The sequence below is a fragment of the Piliocolobus tephrosceles genome, chromosome 19, assembly GCF_002776525.5.
Source record: "Piliocolobus tephrosceles isolate RC106 chromosome 19, ASM277652v3, whole genome shotgun sequence".
In the NCBI taxonomy this organism is placed as follows: domain Eukaryota; kingdom Metazoa; phylum Chordata; class Mammalia; order Primates; family Cercopithecidae; genus Piliocolobus; species Piliocolobus tephrosceles.
This window is the reverse complement of record NC_045452.1, coordinates 34,507,968-34,526,365: the sequence shown is the minus strand read 5'-3', so window position 1 is coordinate 34,526,365 and position 18,398 is coordinate 34,507,968. Positions and strand designations below refer to the sequence as shown.

Below are 18,398 nucleotides of genomic sequence, written 5' to 3'. Positions count from 1 at the left end.
AACAATAACGCAAGAGAAGCCATCAGAGCAGGTCACCTGGCACCTCCTAGCCCCTGCCTCTCCTGCATTCCAGACCCCCTCTATGCTTCCCTCTACAAATTGAAGAGTGGCCATTTTTGGAAAGGATTCTGGCCAATCTCCTCCTTGCTAGCACGGAGAATAAAACTCACTCTTTTTCTTTCTTTCTTTCTTTTTTTTTTTTTTTGAGGCGGAGTCTTACTCTGTCGCCCCGGCTGGAGTGCAGTGGCACGATCTTGGCTCACTGCACGCTCTGCCTCCCAGATTCACGCCATTCTCCTGCCTCAGCCTCCCGAGTAGCTGGGACTACAGGTGTCCACCACCAGGCCCAGCTAAGATTTTTGTATTTTTAGTACAGATGGGGTTTCACCCTATTAGTCAGGATGGTCTCGATCGCCTGACCTCGTGATCTGCCTGCCTTGGCCTCCCAAAGTGCTGGGATTACAGGCATGAGCCACTGCGCCCAGCAGCTCACTCTCTTTCTGTCACACCCCACCCTTGTCATCGTGGCTTCTTTTTAAGCGGCAAACAGCCTGACCTTTGCGGGTTACAGCCGCAACCTTCCCTTTCAGAGTTGAGGCACAGCTGGCCAGCCCTGACATGAAAATCGAGATCCTAAGACGGACGGAACACACTCTGTGTGGCAGTAAGACACCAAATTCCAGCCTGACTCTAGTGTAGCATCGCCAGACTCCGAAGGAAATTAGAATATTTTGCCTCAAAATATATTTCTTTGACATACTTTGAAATGGCCCCCAGAGCCATCCTTTCTCAGGGAAATTAGCACCTGTGGAGAATCTCCATGAATGCAGCCAGGACTTCCCCTTCTAGGACTTTCCGGACCTAGGAGAGAGTAACTGAGAGCCTGACATCTTTAAGGTCTGAAAAGACATTTGCCATCTATTCTCTCTGAGGCTGCAACCTACAAGGCTTCATCTGCAAAACAAGGGCCTCAGCAGCCGCAGTGTGACCAGGCCGCTTCCGGAGCAGAGCCCGGGCCACCCTCACGCTGGGACTGGCAGCTGCGGACAGGCACACGGGACCCGTCTGGAGAACCTGGACTCCGTGTCCCCCTTGGGGTCCCCCACATGCTGGTCCCGTCTCACTGCTGGAGGGCCAAGCACCTGGAGCTGTGCCGCCTGGCTCTCCCGATGCCCAGCTCCAAGCCTGTCCATCTACCCTGCCCTGCAAAGCCAGGTGTGCTTGACCAGCTGCTCCCTGAAAGGCAGTGCCCATAGGGGGGAAGGAGAATTCTGGAAGGGACGCAGGGGAGAGAAGGAGAATTCTGGAAGGGACGCAGGGTAGAGAAGGGACTGATGGCAGCGGCTGCACCCAGCCTGCCGCTTCTCAGATGGGCCCTGCGGCACTTCTCAGACGGGCCCAGCCAGCCACTGAACGCTGCCCTCCTCCCTCCACAGCCCTGGCGACCCAGGCCCCGGGAGTCCGAGCTCCTCCCGGCTCTGGGTGTTAAGCAGGGCAGCCTCTGCCTCTGGGTTCTGCCATTCGGTCGCCGAGTTAGCCCTTTACACCTGGCCAACCCCTCTCTATGCTGAGTTAGCGGTTCTACCAGGTTCTCTCTGCCCAAGTCGCTGGTGGTGCTTCCTGCACGACTCAGGCCAGACCTCGGGGCCACACGGGCAGCCGTTCCCCACCACCCTCCGACTCCAGTGCGTCTGAGGCCGTCTGGGTTACTGGAGATGGCCCGTGGTGCTGGAGCAGAGGGAATGGCAGTGCTGTCCTGAGGCAGGCACAGGTGGGGGCCCTGAGGAACAGACACGCCCAGTACCCACAGTGTCAGAGGTTCATCTGCTTAATCTGGCCAATTGTGGTTTATATACAAAGTAAAACAAGAGGAACAAATCCACACAAACGTGCTGGAAATGTGAGATAAAGCCTCTGGGGAGAGGTGTAGTGATGAAAGCAGTTAAGAGAGCTCGAAAGTAATACACCGAGAATTCCCATTAAAAAATTCCAGCCACCAACCAGAGAGAAACTGCGGGCCCTGGAGCTGTGGGCAGGGACCCTGAGCACCAGTCTGTTCTGCAGAGAGGGCAGCGGCTCAATGGCGTCCTCTTAAGAGAAAATTCCATGAACCAGATGCCTCCGGCCAGGCCAGCCCTGCCTCACGCAGGTCCCTGCAGCCTCATCAGCAAAGACCACTCTCAAAAAAATTCTTTTCATTGTTTACTAAGTGCCACTACATGGAAGCTCAGAGAAATAGAATTTGTGGAAGAGAGTACTGAAGAATACTGCTATGGGCTGTATTTTAGGATTATCTCTAGTTAGAAATAGTTTCTTGGTATTCAAGGTTTAAAAGAACAAAACATCTGGAGCCTCATGGTGGGTTAAGTAACATTCTGCAGCTTTGGAGAGTGGAAAACCATCAGATCGAGTAAGTACTGGCTGAGCTGGCAGCTCTGACGTTCCTCTGTGACACGGGTTTTTATCTGCGCCCGCGTCGGGCTCTGCCTGTACTGACAGGTTCCACCGCGTCTTCGTTAAACTGGCTTTGAGGAGGAAGTGGAGATCCTGTTGGACCAGAGGCATCTCCATGCAGAGACGGCCCCAGAGGTGCCCGCACCCGTGTGGGAGGCGACTGCCCAGGCCCCAGGGGGTGACCAGCTGTTGCCAGTGGAATGGGCTGCAGGGACAGTCACTTCCAACCGGGGGCTTCTCCCCATCTGCTGGAGGGATGGGCTCCAAGAGCCCTGGGGAGGCAGAGCCACAGATGAGGGCCTGGAGTCTGGCTCTGGGATGAGCCACTGTGCGCGTCGCAGTCCATGAGTGTGAGCACCTGAGGGTGACAGACGTGCCGCCGAAGCCCATGCGGCTCACGGGCTGCTTCCATCCTCTGGACGTGGCCAGCTCTGATCCAAAGGCTGTTTTGTGGGGGCTGTTCCCCAGCGAACGCATGGGACCACAGACTAAGAGGGGCAGCAGGCAGTCCACCCGGGGACCTGGGCTACCCCTGTCAAGCTCAAGCAGAGGCCTTTGTTTCACAATGAGGGCTCCCCCGGAAGAGGTGGCTGCCCCAGGTCACTCGGGGCTCACAGTGGACGCATGGTGGGCAGCAGCTGCACGGTGGCCTTCGTGATGGACTCTGGGGCAGACAGGCTTCTGTAACATGGGCCTCACAGAGCTGGTCCGGAATGCTGGCGGTGTGCTGGGTACCTACTGGGACCGACCGTCGAGTGAGCACTGAGGACTGAGCTGCCACAGCCACCGCCTGTGGCCTGCACACGGCGCCATGCAGCAGAGTGGGGGTGTAGGCGTGATGCCAGGCTGGCAGTCAGGGGAGCCCCAGGACAACCTGAGCAGGACAAGAGCTGCTCCTCACCCTCCTGCTGCCTTCTTAGAAGCCGTGTCTACCCCTGGCCCGAAGTCAGTGACAGGATGGAGTCGACATCCTGCCCGCTCTTCTGGCCTCCCTGCTTCACACCCAGGCCCAGACCTTGCCCGGCTGGGCAGGTCCATGGGACAGAGAGACACCCCAAGACTCTGCTGCTCAGACTAAACCCTGTGTCCCAGAGGACTGAAGTGGCAGGAGCAACACAGAAGGGGGCCGGGGTGCGGGGCACTCCCTAAGAACCCAGCACAAAAGACAACAAGGGGAGGATGGGAGGGGAGCACGGAGCACGGGAGCCTCATGCAGGCGTGCGCTTCACACAGCGGGGCCAAGGTCACCCTTCTCGAAGGCAGCCCTGCTTTCTCCCAGCGCCCTCGACACCCAGTGCAAGTGGAGGGCATGCGGTGGGCAGGGCAGCTGTGGAGGGAGGAGACGGCCAAGACCTCCCCTGTGGGGCAGGCCTGTGGGTGGGGAGTTTTAGGACACAGCCTGGTCCGTTGTGACAGCCACAGGCATTTAGTCTGGAGACTGCCCAGGCGTCCCGTGATGGCTCAGAGGCCCACTTTACCCAAAAAAGCTGACCTGCCTCCCAGCATTTCAGGCAGTAATGTCGACACCACTGATAGGAAACACAGAACACACAGCATATTAGACAAATGCAGATATTAAACTGTTTTATTGGAAACTGGTTAAAAATTAAGGCACTCCAAGCTTTATGGTTTCCTTGAGGTTACAGTTTTGTGGCTGCTCTTAGCGTATTTCAGAGAAAATCAGATGGACTAAGACCAACCTTACAGACGTAGCTTCTACACTGAACGCAAGGATTCACCCACTGTATTTAACAACCAAGCTCTACCTTCAGCTCAGCAGCCTACATTTAGGACACTGATTTTGCGTACACACTACTGTATTCATACAAAGTTCGTTCAAGTCTATTACTAAGTTTCTTTTATGAATAAACAATACAAAGTCCAATTTTGATGGCTGCTATAAAATACTTAGGAAACTCTGCAATACTTTACTACAAATGCAAATGCCCAAGAGGTCAGAGAAATCAGCCTGAAGAACTGGGTGCAGGTTCTATTCTTTGTGAACATTTCAGCATAGGAATGTTACTCCCGGTACAGATGCACACAGTCAAAAAGGCTTATCAAGCTGTTTGATGAGTTCTTAGTGTTGTGGATCACAGTGATCTGCCTGTGAACTTCAGTTCATGCGGAAGACAGTTTTCTCAGTTTTCCTGACTGTGAGGTGTGAACATGGAATGCATCATTTATCTTAGGTGCTGTCGACCTACTTTCCCAAAGCAAAACGTTTTAAAATTCAAGGCAATCTGGAACAGGGACTATTTTCAAACTTCCTTAGGCAGCACTTTTCAGTGACCTCCCCGCACGCTGCTCCCCCTGTCACGAAGCGCTGGGTCTACTTACTAAAGCCACGTATCCTGATTTTACAGAAACATGGGCAGGTCCAGCAGTGCCACTGGAGAGCTCCCGGGGAAGCCCACTCTGAAGGAAGGGCTCAGAACACCCTCGAGCCAGAGCGGCTGGAAGCTGGACTGGTCCCGTGAGGCAGAAGGAGCACTGGCGCCTGCTGGATGGTGTGAGGAGAGCCCTCAGCTGGCTCTGGACACACCTGCTTCTGGGGCACACGGCCCAGAGCCAGGCCTGTGGATGGGCCTTTCTTTCTTCTTGGGGTGGACCCCGTCCCCACGATCCCTAAATGGCCACCCCCCAGACAGCCCAACAGGCAGGGAGAGGCTTGCAGGCACTGAGGATGCCAACAGGGCTGGAGAAAGGTGCAGCGTCCTGCCCCATCCTCCCAACAGTGCTGGCACACGAGCAGGCAACCGGTGCTGCAGAGGCAGGCCAAACACCACACTTCTAATTCAAACTTCCAAGGGAAAAAGATTCTCACGTTCTAGTAAAGATACAAATTTTAAAAACTGGCCAAAAAGAGCCTGAATTTTTATATGAAAGTCTTCTGGTGAAATCTTTTAAGTAGGGAGGAAAATCCAATAATTTTTTTTTTCTTTTTTTAAAGGTTTAGCTATTCCCCAATGCTATTTAATACCATTGAGGTTAGGAAGTAAGTCCTTATCAGACTGTGTACTGGAGCCCCGTGTCATCAGCAAAAGCCATGTGAGTCAACAGGTGTGAACACTTGATGCTGTCCGTGGTTTTATGGGGACTGATGAGGGCTGGTCAGTTCTCCTCACGACAAAAGTCAAACCGTCTTCCCTCTGTTGCGTGTGAAGCTAGTTAACAGACAGAGAGGAAGGCAGGGTTCTGCTGCTGCCCGGGAGAATGACAGCCACAGTGCTAGGTGCCGTCAGGCGGCTTTGCGTGCAGTTAGCTTCTTACAAACTGAGAAGAGTATAAAAAACCCCAAACCCCAAAGATTTCTTATTTCAAGTGACTAAATCTAGAAACAGAGATGAACAGGGAATAGAAGGTCACCAGTTTGCAGGACGAGAGGAAGACTGTCCTTCAGGGGCAGCTCTCCGGCCACCTGTCCTGGAAGGCTGGCAGGTTCACTGGTCAAGGTCAGGAGACCGCGAGGGCCACGTGGTCTCCCGGCTGGGCTGAGCTGCGGAGTGTGCACCTCACAGGAAGCATCGGGACTGCCTGACGGCTGGAGCGCTTTAGTTGTTTTCAAATCTAGCATATGGGTTTTCTTCTTTAAACAGGCCTGAAAACAAAATCAACCTGAATCATAACTTCATTCATTCAACCAGAAACAAAACCTTTTTTTTTTTTTTTTTTTTTTTTAAGACGGAGTCTCGCTCTGTCGCCCAGGCTGGAGTGTGGAGTGCAGTGGCCGGATCTCAGCTCACTGCAAGCTCCGCCTCCCGGGTTCCCGCCATTCTCCTGCCTCAGCCTCCCGAGTAGCTGGGACTACAGGCGCTGCCACCTCGCCCGGCTAGCTTTTTGTATTTTTTAGTAGAGACGGGGTTTCACCGTGTTAGCCAGGATGGTCTCGAACTCCTGACCTCGTGATCCGCCCATCTCGGCCTCCCAAAGTGCTGGGATTACAGGCTTGAGCCACCGCGCCTGGCCCAACAAAATCTTAAAAAGCCACACAGACTAAGTTTCATAAGAAGATTCACCGAGGGTATAGCAACAACGGGTGTTGTAAGCAGACTCTCATGCTGTGCTTAACCTTTTTTGAAGTCAAACCACTTTAAACTTTGAAATAAAATTTACTAGAAACAAGAATTCTAACAGATCCTAAGAGATAAGCACTTATTTCCTGATGCTCGGCAAAGAAAAGAAATTTAAGGCAAACATTTCTTTCCACAGTGGTTGGTTAGTTCCACAGTGAATGGCTAGTATTAAACAAAATGACCTTACTTTGTGTTTATACTTGCTCTTAAACCTTTCGAATTAAGGCTACAGAAAGAACTAACACGACCCTCAATCTAACTCTCTAAGTACTCTGACAGAACTGGGAGAAAATGTGTATTGAACCATAAGAGTAAACCCGTGGTAGTTACCCGAGGACCAGGAGTTTTCCCTTCACACTGCAGACACACATGCACATACACACACTCTCTCCCTCTTTGTTTTTTATTTGAGACGGAGTTTTGCTCTTGTTGCCCAGAATAGAGTGCAATGGTGCAGTCTTGGCTCACTGCAACCTCTGCCTCCTGGGTTCAAGGAACTCTCCTGCCTCAGCTTCCAGGTAGCTGGGATTACAGGCGTCCACCACCACATTTAGCTAATTTTTGTATTTTTAGTAGAGACAGGGTTTCACCATGTTGGTCAGGCTGGTCTCGAACTCCCGACCTCAGGTGATCCACCCATCTCAGTCTCCCTGTAATCCCTCCCTGCAGCTGGGATTACATCATGTGATCCACCCATCTCGGTCTCCCTGTAATCCCTCCCTGCAGCTGGGATTACAGGCGTGAGCCACCGCCCCGGCCTCTCTCTCCCTTTAAAAATCTGTATTGTACACTAAAATTATCCGCAGTGATTACAACAAAGCTACTCACTGCAGGTATTCTGGGGGCTGGGTGGAAGGGGAGGCAGGGAAGCAGATGGTCAGGAAGGGCCTAGCCACGTTTCCTTCTTGCCTGTCAAGGAGGACCACAGGCGTCAGGCTTTGGGAGATGAGGCTCAAAGTCGGTTTTAGGAAAGAGTTATCAGATACCAGCTGCAAAGAGACTGGTTAAGGTCTTATTGAAAAACCTGCTTCTCAGTCTACTTCCAGTTTAGAGGGAAAAACCAAAGCCAAAAGAAGGGTTTTGCGTGCGTGCTGGTATTTTATGTAACTGCACCAAGTTGACTCACACGCCTTCTCCCACTCTCCCATCCGGAATTCCCCGGAATTATTCTACCTAGCCGAGACTTTCTAAAGCACAGGCCATTCAATGGGCTTTATTACAAACTGGCACAAAAAGCGAATTTCATCAATGCAATTAAAGGGCCAAATTAACCACCAAAATGGCAGGTGCAAGTCAATCAGGGCCCTGACACAGAAGACACTGCTACACCAAGAACCTGGCTGGCCGCCCACAGCCTCACACCCGCTGGGAGCTGGGGCACAGTAAAGGTCGAGCAACTTTAAACACAGCTTGCACTTGGCGATAGCAGGTGCTGGGCTGTGTGTGTGTGTGTCCACCTCATCTTTTATTTACGTTAACATTAGTCACTAGGTGCCAAAAAGCTCATTTTGACTCTTCCATTTCAAGGAAAGCATGCTGCCTTCAGCCAAGGCCTGCACAGACGCTGCTGGGCCCACGCTCCACGAACACGGGCATGCGCTCACTGAGGAGGGCGACCCTGGTGCTGCTCCTTGTGACAGTTGCACGCAGGTACCTGGTCACCACCCACTCCAGACACACACCAGGAAACAGGTGACGGAGGGGGTGGGGCAAGGACAAGGCAGTAGCGAACCCAGAAAGTCAGTGCCCAAGCACGAAGCACTCAGGAGGTGATGGGCGGGAACACGTAGGAAAAAGCCTCCATCAGCCGCTGGTCATCTCGAGGCCAGCAGCCAAGGCAGCCTCACACCCCAAAGCCGACACTTCGAGACTGGCAGGACTCACCTGGCCTCAGGTCACAGCACAGTCATAAGGAGGTGACTTTCCAAGGAGGCCAGAACTGACAGGGAGGGGACATCCCGGCCAGTGGGCAGAGCTACCCAGCGTTTACAGCCCAGGGCACCAGCAGCATGGGAACCCTGCAGCCCCCATGAGAGGGAACCAAGCCTCTGGGGGCTACAACGCCAACCACCCGCGCCTGACAGAGGCGCTGCTCACGGTGGCTGCTGGGCTTTGCAGTCCCGTCCCCTATCTGATGATGGAAACAACTGCAGTGATGTCACCATGCCCCCAGGGGGCGGGATCCTAAAATACCACAAATTTATGGTATTTCCTAATACAAACAGAAGACCCAAAACATCTGCATTAGTCAGAAAAGACTCTGAAATTTTCCAGTTAGGTTTAGCCTTTAATACACTGCTTCAAGGAAAGCACCATGGGCGCAGGACGACAGATTCCTGAGGCCCACGGTTGCCGTGAACGCAGGACCTTACACCTCCCACCGGCGAGGAGTCAGTTCCCACCATGTCCATGACGTCACACAACCACAAACCCAGCGCAGGAGACGCTAGACTCTTTGCAGACTTTAAAATCAGTACAGAATTGGCCGGGCGCACTGGCTCACGCCTGTAGTCCCAGCACTTTGGGAGGCCGAGGCGGGCAGATCATGAGGTGAGGAGATTGAGACCATCCTGGCTAACCCGGTGAAACTCCGTCTCTACTAAAAACACAAAAAATTAGTCGGGCGTCTGTAGTCCCAGCTACTTGGGTGGCTGAAGCAGGAGAATGGCGTGAACCCCGGAGGCAGAGCTTGCAGTGAGCCAAGATCGCGCTACTGCACTCCAGCCTGGGCAACAGAGCTAGACTCCGTCTCAAAAAAAAAAAAAATCAGTATAGAATCAACAAAGCACGGCTGGGTGATGGTGTTCAGTGTTAAGCAGTGAACATCACGTGATTTGGGGGAGCACAGATAATACAATGCGTATTTCCAATTCACTCCAACTAAATAAAAGGTTTACACTTGGCAAATACATTCCTTCTGGCTCCTTCAAAGCTCCCCTCCAAAATCTCTCCAGATACAACCAAAGGAGAACAGAACCCCCAGGCCGGGCAAGAGGGAGCAGGGCCGGTGCTGGGGAGTGCTTGGAAGGAGCGCCTGCCACACTCAGAAGATGGCAACAAGCAACAAGCAATGCTCCCCCGGATGAGGGGCCGCCCTGAAACAAAGACCAGAAAGCCGCAGCACCTCCGCTGCGCAGGTGCGCCCACAGGAAGCCGAACACGACAGCAGAACAGCTGCAGACTTCCAGCCCAGAAGTCCTGTGACTCGATAAGCAAAGAGGTATCTGAGAAACCAGACTTCATGAAGACGACTGGCTGAGATAAAAATATTCTTAGGAAAGAGCTCACCACAGCACTGCTGGCGACAACCGCCAGCTGTTCCTCTCTGGAGAGACCTCCTTCTGTTCCGATGGGTGAACCCAGAGCCCAATCTCAGGCCCCACTGGCACTAAGGACGTCCGAGACGTGTGCTATCGCCTCCCAACCAGTCCTATGAGGACGCAGACGGCGTGCCATAGCCTCCCAACCAGTCAAAAAGGAGGCGTGACCAGTCCTTACCGTATTTTTTTCTGATTTCATCATGTCTTGTCTTCATCTCTGCTCTCCTAAAACACAGAGGAACATGATGAGCACCAAGCAACAACACACGGTGGAACTGCTAGAAATGCCCTTCCGTATCCTTCAGTGGAGGCTCCAGGTTTCTTCTGGTGGCTTCCCTCCAGTTCCCAGAGTGAAACCAGGATGGGGACAAGCTTGGTCATCAGGCCACATACCCACCAGCACAGGCAAGGTGACAACGAACCCAGTCTTCAAAGGTTGTTCCAATGTATTATTCTATTCCTTTCAATAAAAGGAATTCAAATGCCCAATATCGTGATTTTTAAAAAGCTTTTTTCATATGAAGAAAACAGTAAAAATCATATACCAGGTTCTGAATGGTTAGGAAAATGCAATTGTCAGCTTTTACTTAGTAGCATGTGACTTCAAGGTGACTACATGGAAAATAGGTCCCGCCTCCACCCTCACCCGCCACCAAGCTGACAGTCGGCCCCTCAGATCCTCTCCCTTGCCAGGTGTGGATGACACCACCTCCTCCCAGGGCTACCCGAGAGCCCCAGCAGGCACTCAGGAGAGTGCTGTGTCACCAGGGAAAGGGTGACAGGAGAGCCGACCTGGCCACAGTCAGACGCTGTCCCCTCTGAGCCTCAGCTTGCTCTTGGCAAACGCTGGGCCGGGACGAGCCGCCTTAGCAGCCGTCACACATTGGTGACACCGAGCGCAGACTCAGTCTTATTGCACTGATGGGAGGAGACCAGCGAGGAAGCCCGTGGAAGCAAGGTTCGCAGCCACCGCTAGGTTCCCACCACGGTCTCTCCCTCTCCACCACGACCTAGAAGATCCCCTGGGCACTACACACATTCTTCATGTCTAAAAACTGAGGGAAACGCAGGATGTGTCCACATGATTTCCACGGCCTGGCGGATCTGAATCCCCTCGAAGTGACCTTTCTCCCAGCAGGCATCACTGCGACCTCACCGTTCCTCCTGCCGTATCCGCCTCTCCTCCCGCTCGCGCATGGCCTTCTCCTCGCTCCTGTCTGGCTGCCGGCTCCTCTTCCTCCTGCAGCAGCAGCAGCAGCAGCAGGCAATGCCCAGGAGGAGGGCTCCTCCGACCACCGACATGGTGATGATCAACGCCTCGAAGTTCACTGGAGATTCAAGCGCCTGGAGTTAGGGCCACCCCAGACACGTAACCGACCCAGCACCGCAGCCTTCCCTTGTCCCTGGGGAACAACCTCGGAACACAGGAGCGAAAGTAGGAAAGCCCCCTCGGCCAGGAAGCTGGCTCCTGGGGTGTGGAGAGCCTGTGGCCCTGCCCCCACCCCCCAGGGTCCCGCCCTCTCCGAGTCTCCTTTCAGCCACATGTTCCTATCTGTGGTTTATAATATTAACCACAATGAACTGAAGTGACAGGGTAGTCTGTCTCAGTTGAGTTTGAAAAGGTATTTCAAGCCTGAGAAAAGTTAACTAAACCAAAATTCCAGTACTTAGGAGAGTATTCAGACTCTCCTAAGACATTCTAAACTCACAGAAATGGAGGTTAAGCCTGATGCAGCTTTGCTTTTTGTTTAAACCACAGTCAAGAATATTACAACGATTTATAAGAGAAATACTGTAAATTTTTATTTACAATAAATTTATGTAAGGGCACATACTGGCAGCCAGTTTCGTAAGGAATGACCGTGGAGGAGCGGATGAGGCCACGGAACAAGATGGGATCATCTTCAAAACCGAATATTTTGGGGACCTTGGGGTTGAAGAACGGCTGACTAATCAGTCCCAAACCCTGTTATGATTTCCTTAACCAGCCTTCGGAGACACATGCACATTTAAAACAGATCTTACTATTCTTTTAAACTTCTTTTAAAGATCTATATATTAAAATCAGCCAAGATTTTTCCATTCAGTTCAAACTAGAATCAATCAAAAAATACTGTAACACTACTTTTGCAAACATGTTTTCAATCATGCAGTTCAAACAGCCTTCTTGGCTGGACACAGTGGCTCGCACCTATAATCCCAGCACTTTGGGAGGCCAAAACGGGAGGATGGCTTGAGTCCAGGAGTTCAACACCCGCCTGGCCAACAAAGTGAGACCCACCCCTGCCCATCTCTACAAAAATTTTTTAAAAACTAGCTGGGTGTGGTGCATGCACCTCTGGTCGCTGCGACATGGGAGGCTGAGGTGGGAGGATCACTTGAGCTCGGGAGGTTGAGGCTGCAGTGAGCTATGTCTGCACTATTGCACTCCAGCTTGGGGAACACGGCAAGACACCATCTCGAAAAAAACAAAAACACCCATCCAGCCTCCTGAAGACGGCTTTTTTTTTTTTTTTTTTTTTTTGAGACAGAGTCTCGCTCTGTCGCCCAGGCTGGAGTGCAGTGGCCGGATCTCAGCTCACTGCAAGCTCCGCCTCCCGGGTTTACACCATTCTGCTTCAGCCTCCCGAGGAGCTGGGACTACAGGCGCCCGCCACCTCGCCCGGCTAGTTTTTTGTATTTTTAGTAGAGACGGGGTTTCACCGTGTTAGCCAGGATGGTCTCGATCTCCTGACCTCGTGATCCGCCCATCTCGGCCTCCCAAAGTGCTGGGATTACAGGCTTGAGCCACCGCGCCCAGCCTGAAGATGGCTTTATAAGCAAACTCCCCTGGGCAGTAGATTACCGCATGATTCACTGTTCTTAACTACAGTTAATAGCTGTGCCATTAACTGTAGTTAACTGTGGTGACCACAGGTGACAACCTCTGACCTCCAGGGGCTGGGAGTGAACACCTGCTGCACGCCTGGGCCCTGGCAAGGAGGCTGACAGCCAGGCCTCTGGGGCTCCCTCAGCCTCACCCCCCTGCTGCCCTGGACCCTGAGATCCACTTCTAGTGGGTTACCTGTTTAAGAGAATTCATTTCTTAGTTTATTAAAACAGTTTGAAAATCAGGAATAGGTTCCATCTGATCAAACGCCTTTTGAACTTTTAATCCTGTGTTTTTTCCTCCTCTGACCTGTTCTGGAAGTATAGAATTGCAAAAATTACAGCAACAGGGAGAACTACAGAGGGGACCTTCATTGGCAGAAGATGTCATTTTTTGACTGGAGAACTCCAGAAAAATCAACTAAAAAACCCGATGAGATCAACAAGATGGCTGGCCCTAAAGCATATCTACCCCTCAGATAGCTCTTCTGATTAGCAGCTAAAACTAGTTAAAAAACCAACAGAAATCCTGTCACAATGGGAGACACACTCTGGGCTCCTTTGTGCTGATTCTCCAGGGTAAAACCAAAGGACGCAGGAGAGGCCTGGCAAAGAGAGGCATCCTGCCTCGGGACCAACGAACGAGGTCTGGAGGAAAGGCCTGGCAAACAGAGGCATCTTTGCCTCTGGACAAACGGCCAATGCTGTAGACATCTCATTTTCCTCCAAGTGAGCGTGTTTTTCAGGTCGTTACAACTAAAGCTCCAAAATAATTTTGCCTAGAACAGGAAAAACATGGTTCTAAGGTTATTGGTAAGAATAAACAAGGACCTGGGGTGCGAGACCTAAAACTGGTTATCATGTGTGCCATGGCATCTGGTGAAACCAGGAGGGCCCTGAAAGCCCAGTCACAACTTCTCCTCCCTACTCGGCTCCCGTGGACAAGGCTGGACAAGGTCTCAGCTCAGACAGCCTCTTCCTCCTTTCGACAGGGACAGACACAGTTCCTGTTTCTCCCAGAGGAGCGGGTGTCAGTTCCCTCTCAGCCTCAGAATTAACCAAACAAGCCCATGGCACCCCACCCTCCTGTCACAACATGGCTGCCTCCCCGAGCCCTGTTCCCCTGCCTGACCCTGTGTGGTGTGCAGTGCCCCCTCCCCGCTGTGACTGTGACTAGTCACCGGCGGTCACTCTTGTGTGCTGGGCAGGCACTGTGTGTCCACCCACTTCTGCAGCCTAACGTGGGAATTTCATTTCACAGGAGAATTGTCAGAAACGCCCACCATTGTAAAGCTGCTCAGCATGACCGGCCAGTCACTGCAGAAATGCAGATGAGAAGCACAAGACACCACGACATACCCACTAGATGGACTAAACTTAGGGTGACGGTGACCCTAAACACTGGGAGGGATGTGGAGCAACCAAGTCCCACATTGCTTGGGGGAGGCCAAACTGGTACAGCCACTCCAAAAATGTTTGGCAGATGTACTAAGGCTAAACACAAATACGCTCTGTGACGCAGCAACTCCACTCCTACGCGCCTCCAGAAGTGAGCACCTGTGCCAGCGCCAACACAAGACCGCTCACAGCAGCACGAGAAGGACCCAGACGTCCCTGAGTGGCAGCACCAGAGGGACCCAGACGTCCCTGGGCGGCAGCACTAGAAGGACCCAGACGTCTCTGGGCGGCAGCGTGGCTGAACAGCTGTAGAACACTGCACGAGACAGACAACTGGTGCAGGCAGCTGACATGAATCTCGGGCACACGCTGAATAAAACGTCCAATACAGCACAGGATTTCTTCCACATAAAGGCTGGAACCAGCGACACTAATCTGTGGTGATGGGAAGTCCAGTCAGTGGCTCCCGGGGGGGTCCTGACAGGAACTGGGCCTTCTAAGAGTCCTGGAAGTTCTACCTACTTTGCTGTGAGTGGTGATAACCTGTATAAGTATGCAAAAATGCACTGAATATATGCACACACACGTGTGTGCACTGTGTAGGCTATAAACCACAGTCCATGCAGGGGGAGACTTTAGATGTGTGCACTTCATCAGAAGCTATGTGCCACTAAAAACACCTCCAGAACAGGTGCTCCAAAGGGCAAGGCTCCCCAGGTCCAGGAGCTGTCTCTACAGAGTGGTCATTAAGGGAAGTTCCATGGAAGGGACGAGGCAAGGTGGAGGCAGACATGACAGGAACACACAAGACATGATGGGCACATGAATGTTCACATACACACACACACATGCACCACACACAGTACACACATCACACACGAATGTGCACACACGCCACCACCTCCCCTGCCAGACATCCCACACCACAACCATCACCACCACCACGCAAACTTCTGAATTCTCTAGGGCCTCAACACTGACACCAAGTTGTTTCAGGTGGAGCCTGAGAGATTTTGAAATGGAAATCAATTAGAAGAGTGATAAATAAGACGTAAGTTGCAGAGGGACCCGAGATGCAAATAAAAAGAAGGAATCATCAAAACGCCTTAAGAAAACACTGCTCCTTTACAAAGCCTGGGAACCCTACGTTCACGAGGTCAGGAGATTGAGACCATCCTGGCTAACACGGTGAAACCCCATCTCTACTACAAAATACAAGAAATTAGCCGGGCGAGGTGGCAGGTGCCTGTGGTCCCAGCTACTCAGGAGGCTGAGGCAGGAGAATGGCATGAACCCGGGAGGCGGAGCTTGCAGTGAGCCAAGATCGTGCCACTTCACTCCAGTCTGGGTGACACAGCCAGACTCTGTTTAAAAAAAAAAAAAAAAGGCAAAAAGGCAAACTAGGAAACAATTTGAATCTTACAAGAGCTGATACCCCTAATTAAAAAATGCCCACAAAAATCAAATATACAAAGATACGCACACAAAACAAAGAGGGCTGTGTCCACACTAAGCAGGGATTCTCAAGCTGGGAAAACTGCAGATTCTAGGGGAATTCATAGATGAGTTTCGGGGTGACACATGAACAAAACATACTGAGCAGAGAAGTCAGACACACTGCCTTCCAACTCGCCCTTCCCCCACACCTTCTGTAACGTGGTGAGACAGAGCTCAGTGCTGGGCTGACCTTGAAGAAGGTCCTCCAGGTTCCCCAGGGAGACCCAGGGCTGTTTTCCCGGTCACCAGATCACCGCTGGCTTCCCAGCCTCTCCCTGGGAGTCACAGAGCTATTGGCATCACATTTTCTAGCAACTTCTGCTAACTGGGCACATAATACCATTTTCTTTTTTTGAGACGGAGTCTCACTCTGTCGCCAGGCTGGAGTGCAGTGGCACAATCTCGGTTCACTGCAACCTCCGCCTCCTGGGTTAGAGCAATTCTCCTGTCTCAGCCTCCCAAGTAGCTGGGATTACAAGTGCGCATCACCATGCCCGGCTAATTTTTGTATTTTTAATAGAGACGGGGCTTCATCATGTTGGCCAGGATGGTCTCAATGTCTTGACCTCATGATCCACCCGCTTCTGTCTCCCAAAGTACTGGGATTACAGATGTGAGCCACCGCACCCAGCCCATACTACTATTTTCAAAGAAGCATCAATTTTGCAAGAAGCAAATGAAAAAAATGACTTACCCCAACAAACTCCCCAGCGTGCAGAGCTCAATTTACAAAGGGAAGCAGGTGGCAAGATGTTTGTAACTGGGTAGTCCAGACAAGCCTTGTTAGTGTTGCACCAAAGACACTGAAAGAGAACAACATTAAATAAGCGTTAGAAACACAATAGAAAAAACAAAGAAAGAACTGTCCTGGCTCTGCCCACAGCCCACCAGTGCATCTACTCTGTGGATGGCTGTAATGGCTCAGCCTTCCCCCTCCCACTGTGTCTCTGCCTTCACTCTCACTGCCCTTCAGTCCACACCCAGCACAGCAGCCAGCAGCCCTGTCAGCTCTCCACCGACTCATCAAGGCCCGCGTCATTCACACCTCTTCCACAACTCACCCTACTGAGGCGACAGGGCCTCCGTGCTGCCAACTCCACCTCCTGTTCACAGCCTCAGCTCAGCCTGCCTGTTCTGCCTGGAGTACTCTCCCACATCCGTGTGGCTCCCCACTGACTGGATGAGCCCTGCCCTGACCAACCACTGGACACAACCACCTGCTTCCACCCCTCCTCACCTCCTGTGAGGTGTGCTTCTAGACCTCTCCTCCCCGCACGCTGGGCACCCACGCACAGCACTGGCTGAAGCATCCCAAGAACGCAGGACATAGCCTGGCCCGTCACAGGCACTCACTGAGTTTGTGTTGAATGGACTTTGGTGAGCATGGTCACCATTTGTAGAAAGGACCATGCTTCCTACCTCGGACCTTCACAAATGCACTAAGTTGCACAACTTGAAAGATGATGCAACTAAGGCTCAGCCTGCCCTAAACCGAGAGCTGGAGAGAACCTCACGGATGCTCGTCTGAGCCCCTTGAACATCAGGTATGAGGCCGCAGTGGTGTGGAGACAACACCTTCACACCTGTATGTGTGTGTAAGAGCCCACAGCTGGGCCCGGCACATGCTGCGGTGGTACACAACGCGGTCCACAGCGCTCTGAGCCAGGCACCGAGCGTGACAGCAAACAGCCTAGCACGCAGGCAGGTGGCACAAGAAGGGGTAAAAGAACTGCCATTCAGGCCGGGCACGGTGGCTCACGCCTGTAATCCCAGCACTTCAGGAGGCCGGGTGGGCGGATCACCTGAGGTGGGAAGTTCAAGATCAGCCTCACCAATATGGAGAAACCCCATCCCCACTAAAAATACAAAATAAGCCGGGTGTGGTGGCGCATGTCCGTAATCCCAGCTACTCCTGAGGCTGAGGCAGGTGAATCGCTTGAGCCCAGGAGGTGGAGGTTGCGGTGAGCCGAGATTGCACCGTTGCACTCCAGCCTGAGCAACAAGAGTGAAACTCGTCTCAAAAGGAAAAAAAAAAAGAACTGCCGTTTGGCAGCACCTGATGCGCCAGCCCAAGACCAGACCCAACTCCAGACTGCCTGTTACTTCAAATCTCCACATTAACAGTGTTGCTAATTTTTTAATAGGATATAGGATAGACAGTCATGACATTTTTGGCCCTGGTTAGGGTGAAAGTCATTGTCACAAAAAAATATAACAATGTCCCCTGGGCTTTCTTTCCCAGGGCTACTTATACAGTGACCACTTTAGTGTCCTGTTTAAGTGGTTTCCAGTATAACATAACAAGTAGCAGTTAAACTCTGTTTATTTTGGTCATTAGGGAGTATCTTAAATTTCAGGGGTTTTGCTTGCGATTAACGATTTTTGGCCAATCCTCCCTTTTCAAATGGCTCAAGTTGTAAATGTCTGATTTTCCATTTTTCCATGACAGTGGTACCATGAGCCACAGGAGCTCATTGGGAGGCCATGGCATTCTCTTCTCTGGTTGTTGTTGCGTTGCTTTTCTGATCGATTAAGTAATATGCACATAGCAAGCAGCTCAGGCAGCAGTGCAGAGACACACAGCCCACCGCGGCCTCAGCAGCAGACACACACAACCCATCATGGCCTCAGCAGCACAGACACACAGCCCACCACAGCCTCAGCAGCAGAGACACACACAGCCCACCCACCACAGCCTCAGCAGCGGAGACACAGCCCATCACAACTTCAGCAGCAAGGACACACACAGCCCACCACAGCCTCAGCAGCAGACACACAGCCCACC

The 18,398-nt window shown here is 52.1% G+C and overlaps 1 protein-coding gene across 1 annotated transcript in view; it reads right to left on the bottom strand.

Annotated features, from left to right (window-relative positions):
- Positions 1-4,013: 4,013 nt before the first annotated feature.
- PTTG1IP (PTTG1 interacting protein) overlaps positions 4,014-18,398 on the bottom strand; it is a 25,334-nt gene continuing 10,949 nt past the window's right edge. The window contains exons 3-6 of the mRNA XM_026447442.1: positions 16,308-16,416; positions 11,007-11,178; positions 10,029-10,075; positions 4,014-6,055 (exon numbers count right to left, since the gene is read on the bottom strand). Of these exons, the coding sequence (XP_026303227.1) occupies positions 6,009-6,055; positions 10,029-10,075; positions 11,007-11,178; positions 16,308-16,416 (375 nt within the window). The 3' untranslated portion in view covers positions 4,014-6,008. The remainder of the gene's footprint in view (positions 6,056-10,028; positions 10,076-11,006; positions 11,179-16,307; positions 16,417-18,398) is intronic.